This window comes from Ambystoma mexicanum, chromosome 2p, assembly GCF_040938575.1.
Source record: "Ambystoma mexicanum isolate Mex_15411 chromosome 2p, UKY_AmexF1_1, whole genome shotgun sequence".
In the NCBI taxonomy this organism is placed as follows: Eukaryota; Metazoa; Chordata; class Amphibia; order Caudata; family Ambystomatidae; genus Ambystoma; species Ambystoma mexicanum.
The window spans coordinates 497356935-497371975 of NC_090923.1; the positions used below are offsets into that span (position 1 = coordinate 497356935).

General features: G+C 39.6%; 1 protein-coding gene across 1 annotated transcript in view; it reads left to right on the forward strand.

Annotated features, from left to right (window-relative positions):
* Positions 1 to 15041, forward strand: part of SLC6A11 (solute carrier family 6 member 11) — a 1097166-nt gene that overhangs the window by 1017319 nt on the left and 64806 nt on the right. The window contains exon 14 of the mRNA XM_069643914.1: positions 4248 to 4418. Within this exon, the coding sequence (XP_069500015.1) occupies positions 4248 to 4418 (171 nt within the window). The remainder of the gene's footprint in view (positions 1 to 4247; positions 4419 to 15041) is intronic.

Genomic DNA, 15041 nt, shown 5'->3' on the forward strand with positions numbered 1-15041 from the left:
AAATTATGTTCTGAAGAATAACTTGTCTATGCAAGCCAAGACCTAGATTTGATTCAAGAAAACGAGGCTTCAACACAGACAAGAAGTTAAAGTATCAAAACGATGTTGAGACAATTCTTCCCCCTCCACGATCATAAACCCAGTCCAACTTGAACAGGCATGCAGATAGATTAACCTCAGATCTTGAAGAATGTGTGTATTATCTATGTTCAAAATTCAAAGTCAGATATTTTCTTCTGAAAATTATGAAGCATTCGGAACATGATGTTGGCATCGTGAACATCATGATGAACACGTGACATTTTCACGGCATTTGCAATCATGGAAACATAATCTACGTGTAATGTAATGCAAATAAGAGTTGTGCCACTTATGCATGTCAGAACAACACTGAATATCATTTGTTCATGACCATACAGGAGGACACAAAACGTGTGAGTGAGTGACAAGTGGAAGGTAGAAAGGCATCCGATAACATGGTGTGCATACTGGGTGATATGGTTGTAAGTTTATTCAATGTAGGAGGATGAGAAAACGAGCTAAGTGTCGGTGGTCTGATGCATGCAATTAGCATATTGTGTGCAATATCCCAATGTGGGTCATTTTACACCGTATGGTAATTACATGCAGTGGACCACCAATGCTTACACTTATGTGTTGCGTGTCCCTTGCATGCAACTTTAAACACCCCCAAAGTGTAGTGAAAAAGTAAAGAGTAAATGAAGGTGAAATCGCCTTCATTTTTACTCTCCGCTTTGTGAGAAATTAATTACTGTCTGCCAATATGCTTTGCAGGCTGCATTTTATAATGGATTCCAGTGGAATCCGTCTGCTCAGTAATAGGTGATAGACTGGTTCCAGTGAAATCCATTTCTTTTACACCTTCATAAACCAAATGCTACTCGGAATGGCAGCATAATGTGCTGGAGCATAAAAGTATATGTAATATTCATATTGTGGCTGAGGTCTCGAGTCAGACTATGTTATCTGGGACTCAGGACAGGAAAAATAAAACCAAAGGGTCGCCCAAATGAGCCTGCAAATAGCCAAATCTCAGATGTCTCGTATCCGGAACAAATTATTGAGAGAATTTGTTTTTAATCGTAGAAATGTAATGATCTCGGATGTTTAAATGCCAGAAGGCTTTGAATCGAAAGAATCTTTGAGGAAAAAGGTAATGGCCTGGCTGAGATTAAGTACTAGCCCGGGGATTATACAAACTATTGACTTTAAGCTTCTTCGAAGAATTCAAATTGACCAATTGAGTACATTTGAGAATAGAGACTGCATATTAGTTGGCTGCTGTAGTAGAAGCCTCCCACTCTATCTATCACATAGTAACAATTTGATTAATGCTCCACCTGAGATGAAGTTGATTGTGAATTATTTCACTTAGGGCCAAATCTTTCTATCATGGACTCTGTGGGTTCCTGCCTTATCCTATTTTACCCTGTTTGCAGGCATGATTGTATTTTGCCTTTAGTTAGATCTTACGTTGCTATTACTTTTTAATGTTTTATTATACATTGTGTGTGTTTTTTTGTCCATTGTTTTTGTGTTGCTCCCATATGTTTCCGGGTCTTTTGGTGCAATTACAAATGCAATAAAGTAAAGTAAAGTAGAGCAGGAACGCATTTTATGCTTTACTTTTATGCCCCAGCACACTGTAAATTGTACAATTTGCCGAGCATAACATTAAAGCGTAACATAAAAGTAAACGTTTTATAATGCATCCCAATAGAATCTGCCTGCTCATTAGCAGCTGTTAATGAGATTCATATTCTGTTGACATCTATTTGTTTTGTGCCGGCATGAAAATCTCATGCATGTGTAAAACCAAATGATCATCAGAGATGGAGTAAGAAAGTAAAGCTGAGATGCCATTACACTTCATAATATAAATAGAAGATACTTCACTATCTGCACTACCAGCCGGTATTTGTTTGATACCAATTAAAATAGTTTTAAGCACATATGCAAGGTTGGTAAATTACCAGTCTGGAAAGTACTACTGGTTAATACAGTTTTAGGTACATGTGTACAATTGACATAATGCTGGTCTAGAAAGTACTTAAAATTAACAATTATATGCTTTGTATCGGTAGCTGTTTTTTTATTCCATAAAAAATGCCATGCCGACACGTGTTTCAACCAATAATAGGAACAATAGTAGGAGATACAAGCAACAAATCAAATTGTTTCCATCAGATATGTTTTCACACCAATTAAAATTAAAATTACAGAGAGTCAGATGAAAATGAAGAAAATGAGAAGACAAGAACATGGGTAAAGGGCGGGGAAGTGGAGGGGAGGAGAAAACAAAAAGGAGAATTTTAATGAGTAAAGTGTTCACATGTTTGTATCAATTCTTACCAACCTTACATATGTGCTTAAAACTATTTTAATTGGTATCAAACAAATACCGGCTGGTAGCGCAGATAGTGAGGTATCTTCTATTTATATTATCTAGTTTGCTTGAAGGGCTTTTTGAGAAATTACCCCTAAATCCTCACTACTGACGCATAATCACTTGGATACCCTTTTTGTGAAATCATTCTTTTTGTGCGCACCTCCAAGTATAGGATTAATTTCTCCGTTTTGGTTTTTGCTATTACACTTTACTTTCATGCTCCAGCCCATTTTGCTGCCATTCCGATGTGTTGGAAGGGAGAAAAGCGGTGATAGCATCTCAATTTAAACAAATACAGTCTGCCTGTACTCCAAGTTAAGTCAACGGGAGGTCGTCAAAGTTTTCATTGAAGTATGAAGAGAAACAACCCAAAAAGTACCCTCATATCTTCCTGAACCGTTTCAATACACCACATAATACATTCATTTTGAGAGTGAATTTCTCAATCATCCTCAACCAAAGGCTTTGACAAGGAGAACCAGAATTCTTTCAAACATCGTAGCATTAGACATTAACCTTGCATAGTAGCTTTATGATAAAAATATAGACTTGTGAATGTGATTAAAAACTTTATTCCAAAATGACTTTAACTCGGTACACTAAATGTATGTCTAAAGAGCACAGCTACTGATGATGGGAGCATATCAAGCTGAGTAACACGATTTAATTTGGTGCTGAGTATAATATATCCAATATAAAACATTATAGGGATGTAGTGTGTGACAGGGTCAGTACGCTGACTCTGTTAAATGGGGATAGGATGCCCTTTCAGTCCAAGGTGATAGTGGTGTGGGGAGAGATAGGGTAGCATAGAGGGGAGGATGGAGGATGGAGGGAGGTAGTAGAGTCAAGAATATCAGAGGGATAGAAGAGGAGAGACAGTGGGTGGAGCAGGGGGAGGAGAGTAAGAGACGAGAAGGGTACGTGGTAGTGAGATTACGGGAGAGGAATGTCAGGGCAAGGAATGATCAAAGAGGGGAAATAGGTGAGTGTCTGAAAGGCACAACCCTTAAGTCATTTCATTGAGGAAATCTTTGAATAGGAATCCCTAGAATGTTCCCTGTGGGAGCCCAGATAGAAAATGAAATTGCCTTTAGGCCATCACCAAAAGTTAGACAGATTAGAGGTAGTAAGGGTTATCCATCTATAGTACCAGATTGATAGAGGGACACCTGTGTTGTGGTGGGCCTCCCCTTTCCTAGGTTAGAAGGTGAGGCACAGCCTTTTGGCACTTTACTGAATTGAAAAAAGAATCCTTGAATGGACTCTGAGATTTGGCGTGTACTTGGGGCAATCTGTGACAGGTTGCATGAACCCAGTTGCAATGGTTGAAAAATAAATGGATCCATTCCTCTTAAGAGTCCTCAGTGTGTCCACAACTTGGAAAATGATTTTCCATTTCTCAAAAGCATTATCAGGCACAGGTTTCACTTTCTCCAAAAGAAACCCATTGCACTTTAAATAAGGTAAGGTTTTTGCTGACATGTTTATATTGACTCTTGTTTTAGTGTTAAGAATGTTTTAATAATGATGCTGTCTTTTGTTGTTATGTAGTTTGTAAAAGGTTTACTGGAAATCCGAATAAAATATATTCGACCGGCAAACACAGAATATATGCTCAGACTGGCAAACACAGAATATATGCTCAGACTGGCAAATGCAAAATATATGCTCATACATAATTTACAAGTGCTAACCATTCTGCATTTGGCGTTGTTGTATTGGCATGGTGAGTTAGTGAAACATCTGCAGACGTTTTTCACATGATATCTTGTTTGATGTATTTTGCCTTGGAATGTTTCTTAAACATGTTAACTAATGTACCTGTCTTTTTTAGGGAACCTTTATATTTTTTCTTGTGAAGTATAAACCACTGAAGTACAATAACGTCTACACCTACCCTGGCTGGGGCTATGGCATAGGTTGGATGATGGCACTCTCATCCATGGTCTGTATCCCATTGTGGATCATTATTAAGGTGTGGCAGACAGAAGGAACCATTCAAGAGGTGAGCGACCACACTCATAACCATTTCTCTAGCTCAATTCTAAGGGAAACATAAACATACTAGCTCTAATGAAACAAATACCTGTTTAGTGAAGTTAATATATTCCGGACGTGCATATATCTACGTTTGTGAATTAATAACTCAGACTATTTCAAATTGTATAAGGTGCAAGCTTGTCTGAAGTGTGTATAACTTTGCTCTTGCTATGAGGGGAAGCATCCGTGATTTGTTTTGGTACAGCAGAAAAGGTAATTGTATTGTATTGTAATTTAACATGATTAAATGTTGGCATGTCTGATAGACAGACACCTTCTCCCCACCTTTTCAATGTAATGCAAAAAGGGTGTACTGTGGTACCCCCTACTTCTGTATAAAATCAACGTATTTTCTCAAGAAGAGGGTGGACACAGTTCAAAAGGGAGAATTTTCAAAATAAATGATTGCAGATTTCCCTCAATGCTGCATATATTATTTCTGTTACTGCCAAACCAGTGTGGTTTTCCTCATTATGCTGAAAGTGCTCTGCTCGAAGCTCATGCTTTTCTGGTTGGGTTCAACTTAACCCATCGGATTTCAGTTGTTTTGAACACAGTCTCAGAACGTACAGTGGGCTTTGAGCCTTGTAGTTCAGTCAGGCACGAGGTTCTTCGGGGAGGATTTATACATGCTATTTAGAGGTTCTGAGACATTTTACAATAGGTTTGAGGATCTTTTAATAAACAGATTTCTTCCTTCCTTGTGGGTTGTGGTTGGCTATCGAGTTAGGAGTAGACAGAACAGGCTCACACATTGTTGCTTTTTATAGTGGTCAGGGGTGTGTTGGGGAGTGTAAGAGCGTTTTAGAGCAGTATGTAAATTGTTTGTGTCTTCATGTTTCAACCCTTTTTTTCTTGTCTATTTGATTGTGCCCTTTAAGCCCACACTCTAATCTCCTCTTTTCACCCTAACTAAAAACCTTTTTTAGTTTTTCATGTTTCCTAGCACCGTTCCTTCCCTTTATTTGCAGAGTAGCCTTTATGTGTGCAGCCAGTGATTTTGTTGTGCTCTGTTTAGTCATCTTCCTACTCAGTTGCTTTGTGTAGTATATTGACACCTTAGGCAACATGTCCTTTTATTGTTAGGGAGTGTAGCGGAACATAAGATGAGTTGCAATACTCCTTAACTGATATTTAATAGGTTTAGGTAGACAACCAGGAGGGCAAGAGAGAGCCTGAGAAGGGGCAGTTAACGGTCACGGATGAGAGCAGGTTGAGGGGGGGAGGTCTTGGATGAGAAGAGGTGTGTGGAGCTTAAGGTGGATGATATGGCCAACAATTTGGAGAATGTTCTGTTAGCTGCATTGACAATTCTGCAGAGCCTGATGAAGGTGGGCATGTTCCTTGTCATTGTAGTTTTTGGGGATGAGTTGATATGCCAGGACCAGCAGAGCAAGAGTTGCAGGGGTATGATGGGCAGAGTGGAGAGAATTAGGTGTTGGTGGTGCTGCACAAGGGAGTGAAGAGCATCAGGAAGAGTAGCCATGAATGATCCCAAAGAAGATCACTCAGTAGAAGAAACCTGAGGCACTGCACCATTGCCTGCCCATGTATTGGAGTCAAGGAAGGCCCAGGATTTATTTGTGAGACAGAAGGCATGAAAGACAGTATGCCTACCCATGACACATTGGCTATCTGCTCATGGCTGTGTTAAAACTTAAGTTTGCCAGAGTTCATGGCTGTCAGCTCAGACGGGTAATTTAATGAACAACCTCAGTCACAAGACAGTACATTGGGGGGGACTCAAGTAAAAGAACATTGGGTTCCTCTTCAGTGATTAAACACTTTAAGATGAGCTATCCAGATGTGAATGCAGAGTGTATATCACATGCCACAGGTCCTACTAACAGGTCCTAATAGTGCAACATCCTCTGCATTTAATAATGGTGGCGACAACGCAGTGTTGGATGATACTCTAGCTTGTTGCTGGTTCACTGTTGCATGTAACACATATACCCCTGACTCCTTGTAATGAAATGACTTCTGTTACACAGGAGCATAAGGATGAGCTGTGGCTAAACCACCTACTCAGCCCCCAAACCTCTTCAAACCAACAGTGATCCCACAAATAAAGGTATATCAAACACAGCTCAGATATATAAATCCTTTGTACTTTGTGGTAACATTGGACGAAGGAAGGCTATACACTCAGAAGGGGTCTGAATGTGATATCCAAAACAGCAAAGTACAACAGTACACAAATAAATATTCATTCAATGTGATATAAAATATATATACTTTAATTAAACATACCAAGGTAAAAAATAACTGTTAAAACCACTCATTGTGTTTTCTCGTTATATCTAACATTTTATAAAATGTAAGCACTGTTGTTCTTTTTACAATACACAAATGAATGGGTCAGTAGAACAGAAACCAACCCCTGAAGCACGTCGGGAAAGCAAATCACCCCGATCAATGATGATCACACCCCTCCATTGTTTCAAAATTCTTCATTATAGTTTGGAACAATCACATACAAATGTCTACTAGGAGACATAATACAGAACAACAGTATTGCATTGATAGGGTAAATAAAATTACAATGGATATACCACCAAGATACATCGCTTAGAGTGACGCACACAAAATGTACACAGTACATATCCTACTGTCAAGGTACATCAAGACAGGGGTCATAACACATGAACAAGTATAACACAAGGTGCAAGTTAGCACCATTACAAGAAAAAACAGTGAGTATTTGCAGCACTGTGACTCAAATGTCAAGGTCTACACCAGTCTTTCAGCCCTTCTGGGGCTGGAATATAAGCCTATCTTATAGGGCCTTCGTCAGGACAAGAAGACTGGGGCATCTGGGTGTTCTGCGTGTGCTGTTAAAAACAAATGGAGCACAGTGAATGGTTTGTGCTGTAAGGGTCGGTGGCACAGTATCTACAGTATTTCATAAAGTACACTAACTGTGATAATTATAGATGCCTGTCTTGGTTCAGCAAGCAGGGCTTACTTTGTCTGCTCAAGGCTGGAGCACGGGAAGCTGAAGGGGTGACACCCTGAATCAACCTGATGTCGTTACGTGGCCATTTCTGGACAAAAACACAGATTTAATGGGGATCGGTGGGAAATAGAATAGAGGCCATCACCATCTGCTCTATATTGGCCTGCTGAATTCTCCTTGGTCCCTCATGCCTACAGAAATCCAGACTTCGACAGGTGTCTGTACAACAGACTCTTAATTTTTCCCCGTTTGAAACGTAATTGTGGTGCCCCTAAACTACTCTCATAAATTGTAGGGAATTCATGTATAAACATATGTGTTGATCCCTGACCAGTAGCTCCCTCTTCTTGTTCCAGCCAGGTGTTTAATCTTCTCTTTCGTGCACCTTACCTGAAAACTCTTTGCATTGTCGTCATACTCACATATATGCTGTTTGAAAGTTACCACTTTGATTTTAAAACGTGAATCAAGAAAAGATGGCAGGAGGAACTCCATATTTCCTTCATCTAAAAAAATGTGTGGATCTCTCATTGTCAGCAGCAGACTAAGGAGCCATTGTCCATGTGTCTATATTGCTAGGCATTTCATGTTCATGTACTATTTTGCATAGTTCTATTTCCAACAAATGCACCAGTAGTAACACCTATCTGAAATACAAAGCATAGAGGCTAAACTGTTGGGGGGGCCTCTTCTAAAAGCTGAAGTAAATAAATGAACATTGTCTAACATTTACCACTGTGTTATCACTTGCCATCTATGGCTATTAAAGTTATAGGTCACTGAGTTGCTCAGCACTATGCGAAAAGATGGGACGGGAACCCCTCTCAGCTGCATATGGGAGGCCTACCAGGTAGAGCTCAAGAGCCAGTCCCTGAGATAGACAGTGTGAGCAGAAAGGGCAACCATTTTTAAAAAATAAATATAAATGTACTTAGACTTTCATAATAAATATAATTAATGAAAAGAAAAGAAAATACCAAAAAACAAGCAAACAAATACTTGAATAAATTGAGCATATTGCAATACAAATTCAATAGTAAAATGTTCAATTCTAGTTCATCAGATTGATTATAAAATTAAAGTAATTAATAATATAATAAACACTGCATACTTTCATATTACACCACATAATTACTGTTACGAAGACATACATGCAATAAGAACCCAATGAACGCTCATGTTAAGGCAATCTGTGAACCTACGAGTATTCCTTACCAAAAATTCAAAAGTAGTTAGCAGGTTCTGTCTAAGAACACATTTTCCTAAATATAGATTTCTAATGGTAGCAAGGTCTGTGCACTCTACCATCAAATGCTACAGCGTTTCACCATGGCTTGTATCATTACAAAATCTTTATGACCTCGTATGCCACTCTATTTTCCCTCTTGCACCAGAATTTCCTTTGAGGGAAACACGTTAAATCAAGCTCTTAGGAACCCGCTCCAAAACGAATTGGGAAATGTCCTCCTATAGGGTAGCGCATGATTGAGCGGCTTGGCCCAGGAAACATTGTTTGTATTTTAACAATCATCTCTCATCCTTCTACTTTTGTTTTCTGTGTCATGTTAATTATTTTCTTTTCTTTAAAGATGTAAATAAACAACAAAAAAATTGAAAAATGAACATCACCTTACTTCACTAGACTAATTTTCAATGCAGCAATTAACGAGCTACCATTTGTGACAAGCATTTTAATAAATAAGGACAGAATGTTACATTTTACACAGGCCTGTAATGATGCTAGGCCAAGTTGATAACGTTTTATTGGGATGGTAACATGAATAGATTTCTCCATAATATGCCCTCTATTTTCATCCAACCACCTCGTATTCATACAACTTTAAAATTGGCAATGAAGAGCCCAGACTGCTAATTCATCTTTTTAGCTTGCACTCCCGACATAGTTGTCTTCTATCTCTGTTTGATATTTAGACATTTCTTTGTACTAGCTCAATAAATGTAGGATCCCAAACATACTGTTGAATGGAAACCAACCAGATTGATCTAATCTCTGCTCAAACTTCAACTTCTTAATGTATGGCTTCATAATTAATCCTTTCATTTTTGTTGAATTAAAAAACAAATCATTACCTCAAACTTATTTTTCAAGGGCAGTATGTTGCCATTGGAGCCCAATAGGCGTAAAATCTAGAGTCACCAAGTAGTCCACGTCGGCCGACCAACTCACTGAGAATGTCCGAGTTCAGGTGGAAAAACGCAAATATTTGTCAGAACATCCCATATATCTGAAATAAATTATTTACATAGGCTTTAGGACTATGCCAGCGGGAATAGGAAAGGACAAATGTCCCTCACTGGTCAATCTGATTTGAATCGTTGTAACAAAGTGCAGAAGCCTTAACAGATCCATGTACAAGTATGGAGGTCAACCCCATTTTGGAAACGTACACCATAACAATGAGAAATTAATACAATCGAATGCCATGGCGAAATCAGCAAATGCTGTAAATAGGTTTTCATTTGCTAACTATCCCAGGGTGAATGCAGCGCAAACTAAACATTTAGTGAGGTATCCATTCCTCACATAAAACCTGATTGAGGTCTATCACATCTCCCTGCCTCAATTGCCCATCTGTCCAGTTGTTTTAGGACCAATTATGTGAAGGTTTTATTGGGCATATCAAGAGGTACATTTGGATGATAGTTCTGTGGATTAGTTATATCGCCCTTTATAGAAATAGGAACACTACGGGAGGTTTTCTAGGAGGCTGAATAATTTGGGTACTTAGAATATATTTCAATAATCATATTAAAATGAGGGCCCAAAAGGATGGATTATCTTTTAAGGTTACATTGAATAACCCATGGCCAGGGGCACAACATCTTTTGCTTTTCATAATCCGCTCAAGTATGTAATCAATATCAAATTTCAGAGCCCAAAAAGGGTCCTCAAATTGTTTCACAGGATATGTTGTTACATTTTCCATTGAGTATACGGCCTGGAAATGTTTAACCCAATCCGTTTACGGAATAGAATAAGTATGAAAACTCACTTAAATATGACATTTTTCTTTAACTAACTTCAAATTCCTTAATGACAGAGAAGTCAGCATATTTCTTCAATCCTTTTGAATCAAACGATTTTTATTATTGTGTACATAGTTCTTAAATGATAATTCCAACACAGCATGTTTCTGTTTCGGACAATGGGTAGTGATAGGACAAAGTGTTCCCAGTTAAGAACACAACTCCTTTTTTCCTCTGAATTTCCCAATTAAAAACATGCTTTCGGTAATAATTGGTTCTCCAATCAACTGTGACTGCTTCTGAAATTCTACTCCCACATATTTATCAGGTGTCCAAATGGAATTCAGCTCGGCATTGGAAATACATATGTGCAAGCTTTCCAAATATGAATCAAAAATGTTTTTTGCCATGCTGAGGACTTTAAAGACTTCACATTTTTTAAAACTATCCACTATTGCAAACTTATAAGGCCTCATTATAAGGTCGGCGGTAACCCACCACTGCTATTGGCGGTTTGCCGTGGACCTCGTAACTCTGTTCCATCGCCTGAGATCCCATTGTCAACGGCCCGGGATATCAGGTGGTGGAAAGTGTAAGGACTCCACGGGAACGGGATACGGATGCTCTGGCACCGGAAACAAGGGATCTTCAGGAGAGATTGATGAACAGAAAAGGAGGCAAATGTATTTACCAAAGCCAAGGATCACAAACCAGCTGTCCCAAAAAACTAACAGTCTGGAGTCATAAGAAATACAAAGCTAAAGCAAGAATTGGGTTGAAAATTTAAAATAAAAACAAAGGACTCTCTCCTGAATATCCTTGTCACAAGCAAGGTGAAACACGCGTTGAGAGGAAAAAATACAAATACAGCAAAATGCAATATAGATAGAAAAATTAAGCAAAGTGATGAATAACTTGGGCTTAGCAAACGAGGAAGAACAAACAGAAATATGTACCATGTACAGAAAAATCAAGCAAAGTGATAAATAACTTGTGCTAAATCATCAATAAGGAAAAATAAAAATAAAGTATAATTGAAATTTACAACTATTGCTTGGACAATATGTGTTTTTTTCAATAACATTCACCTGAATCAAACAGGTATCAAAATGGGCATATACCAAAAGATATGATTTGAGACAATAGAGTTTACTTCAATATTGTATATATAGGTTCACAATATAGATATCTGGTGTTGGCGACAACTCCATTAAAAAGTAAAAAGATTCGGCCAGGACTAAAGCCTATCACTTGATACAGATTCTAAACACTTCATTCAAACATCGTTGCCACCCCTCTGGAACCCCTCTTTACTTCTGTCCTCTCTTAAATCCCCCTCTCCTTTGTGTGTAACTTCGTTATCTGGATAGCCTTGATACCCTTCTGTCCACTCTGGTATAATTCTCGTTTCCACCGGTGCCATTCTAGCGCCTTGATGCCATCGGGTTTAGTGCCCTTAATAAATGTGCAAATAAATAAAATAAAAGAAATGCATTCTCTTCTCTACCTGCCCTACAGGTGGGCCCATAATCAATGATCCTTCTATACTCAACGTTGCCAATTTCTTCTGCACAAACTTCACTTCAGCCTTCTGCGTGTTATCTACCACTTCCTTCTTCTTCTCCTGTCTTCACCTACACGGAAGCGCTATAATTGCCTGCCTCTCTGCTCACACCTTAGCCTTGAACCCCACCACATTGTCCAAATCCTGCTGTACATCCTTTAGGATTCCATTCTTCAACATATGGTAGAATATTGGTAGGCTCTTATCCCATGATTACCCTATTTCAGCCCTCCACTTCTCCTGAATCTGTGTTATATATTGTGACGGGTCTTCATCTTCTTTCAGAGTGCAGGTCATAATTGAGCATATATTTATTTATTTTATTTATTGAATATTTATAATGCACCTATACAGCAAAAGGTGCCCTTACGTCAACCCATACCCCCACACGACAATCATTAATCATCATGGTTATCATTGCCCATTCATACTCCTGGATAACATGTCCTCTTCCAAATATCATACTCTTGGTCTTCTAGTAATGCAGAGAACACATTTTTTTAAATCCCAAACCCATATGTAATGCCTGCCATTAGGGTTTCAAGTGCATATATCCACGTGCCTGCTCCTGAGTGAGGTCAGCGCCTTCATCAAATTGTTTCTATCCATGTATGGCCAAGGAATCTACTGCACCCTTTATGTAACAATGGAAACAGTGTTCCCACCTCTTTAGCTGGTACCTTTCTCCCACCTCACTTCCCCTTCATCACTGTCATGTGGCCTGGTCATGCTCTGAACCTTGGGCCCCAAAACCCTCAACACTTGGTGTCACCGTAGGTGGCATCTAATCTCCCTCTTCCTCATCTGTTTCCCATTCTTACTCTTCTGCTACTCCTATATCGATATCTGATCAAATTGATTAATATTCCAAACTATCTGCACATCTAATACCTCTTGATCCTGCTCACCTGCACAGCCATCATCCTTTGTCTGAACATCTATATCCCTAATCGTGGTACTGTAATTTGAAAAATAATTCACCCGTTTTCCACTCATCAGTCAATAATTATATATATATACATACACTGGTTTAGACCCTTCCTCAGCCTCCCCGAGATGAGGGCATTTACCTCCTTATGCCACCATATGTCAGGTGCAAGGATCCCAGGTCTGCCATAAAATGGGCCTATACAACAAAATCCCACTTGTTTAAACAATGGTTTAGACCCTTCCTCTTTCCCCTTGCCACGGGACAAGGGAATTTCCACTCCTCATACTCCCTTTAGCAGAGTGGAGGGACCCCAGGTCCTTCATATTCTGGATCGCTTCTTTACTTGCAGTCTGTCTTTCCTCTGCAATGGAGGAGAACCCGTTCCCTCTCTCTTTCCTTTTTCTCACACTAAACTGTTGTGGCATCATATTTCCTCTTGACGGATGGGATCTCTGCGTCCACCTCTACATATAAAAAACAATATACTGCCATGTGATATTTTCCAATCAACTCACTCCGCTCACACTCCCCTCTCATTGTTATGTCCCACAAAGGTGCACTTACAGCTATTTGTTCTCCTGAGCTCTTCCAATACAGGGCCCTGTCAATGGCCTGCACAACTGGGAGCAGTGTCCCACTGCAAGGGCCTACAATCCTCTTCAAGTTGTGCATGGGGTTCTGGTCTCTGCAGATGGGTGCAACATCCCAGGATGCACGGCTGAGATAACCATTGACATCACAGAGAGTCTGGCATTGCATCAGGGTCAACAATCTGTAAATAGAATAACATCCCATAACTCGAACAATAAATATAATCCAACAGACGGAAAAACAATCCCTGCACAGGTTTGAAGGGTAAACAAGGTTTATTACATGCAAAAAGGTCTCAGATCATGCACAGTCAGTATGAAGACCGGAATCTGCCATCCCCAGTTATGAACTAAATGCAAGGCCATTCTCCTCCATGAGACATCCCATGCTACTCCCCGCACCTGCAGCACTCTCACCTTAACGTCTGTCCTAGTTATTATTGCTTACTTGTCTGGCTATTCTAAGGATGACAACCATGATTTCATTGTGTGATTAACTCCCTTGGGAAAGAGTTCACGAGAAAGTATAATTGAGGCCTGGCTCTTAGAATAATAGCTAATATTTGTACTGCTAGGCAAACTAGCCATGTATTCAGCAGCTCAAAAGCTCTCTTGTATGCAGCAGAAATGGACTCTAAATCAAAATGGCAGAATCATTAACACCACATGGCGGAACACTCAGAAGCCTATCAGTGGTTAATATGCATGCTGCTAGCTTACTCTGCCATGTACTTGGCAGTCCATGGACTCTCTGGAGTGATGGCAAAGGTAAACACAGATATGTTAATAACAGTTCCTAATGGAGCCATTGGGTGACATATTTCAGCCATGCAAGGCTTGTACTTGCGAGTAAATATATCCATCTCAGTGTGAACATCTTTTAAAAGAGGAGTGTCATCAATAGGTTTTACTGTGAGAGACATCATGGGCATTGCCTTAGCCATAATTTTCTGCAAAAACAAAGAGGTGATCGCTGTAAGGTTTAGAATTTATCTTAAACCCTTGGCAATTGCTCTGGGCAACCCACCAGACCATCATTCTTCACCTGCACAGCCATTACAGAAAGGGGAAAGCCCATATATAAAGCAGGCTTGGCCCCAACCCAAAAGGGGCAGTCCATAGCGTACTGCTAGGTCACACCCCTCCTGCTGAAACATGTATGTGGTTGCTTGTGTTTCCGTGCAGAGGGGACCTGTCCTAGCAGTTCGGGTTGGAATGCTCCCATTGGTGGCAGCACCTGCCTGATTTGCATATGGCTGGACTCCTTTGCCATGACACAGATGGACTGATGAACTGTGGTGTGGAAGGTTGCCCAGATCTATGCCAGTGGTTCAGATTTATTCAAAACCTTCCCCTCATCACTTTTATGGTTATAGTTAGCCATCATGGCACGTGCAAAAAAGAACCGACAGCCGGATAATAAAAAGAAGTAATACTTTGATAAGGTTGCTGTTTCATGAGGTCACCCATGAAAAGATTGAGGTAAACCAGCCAATGTTCTGCAACCCACCTTCTTTCTCCATTGTTGCGTGCAGTATGTGAAGTGCAATTATTGT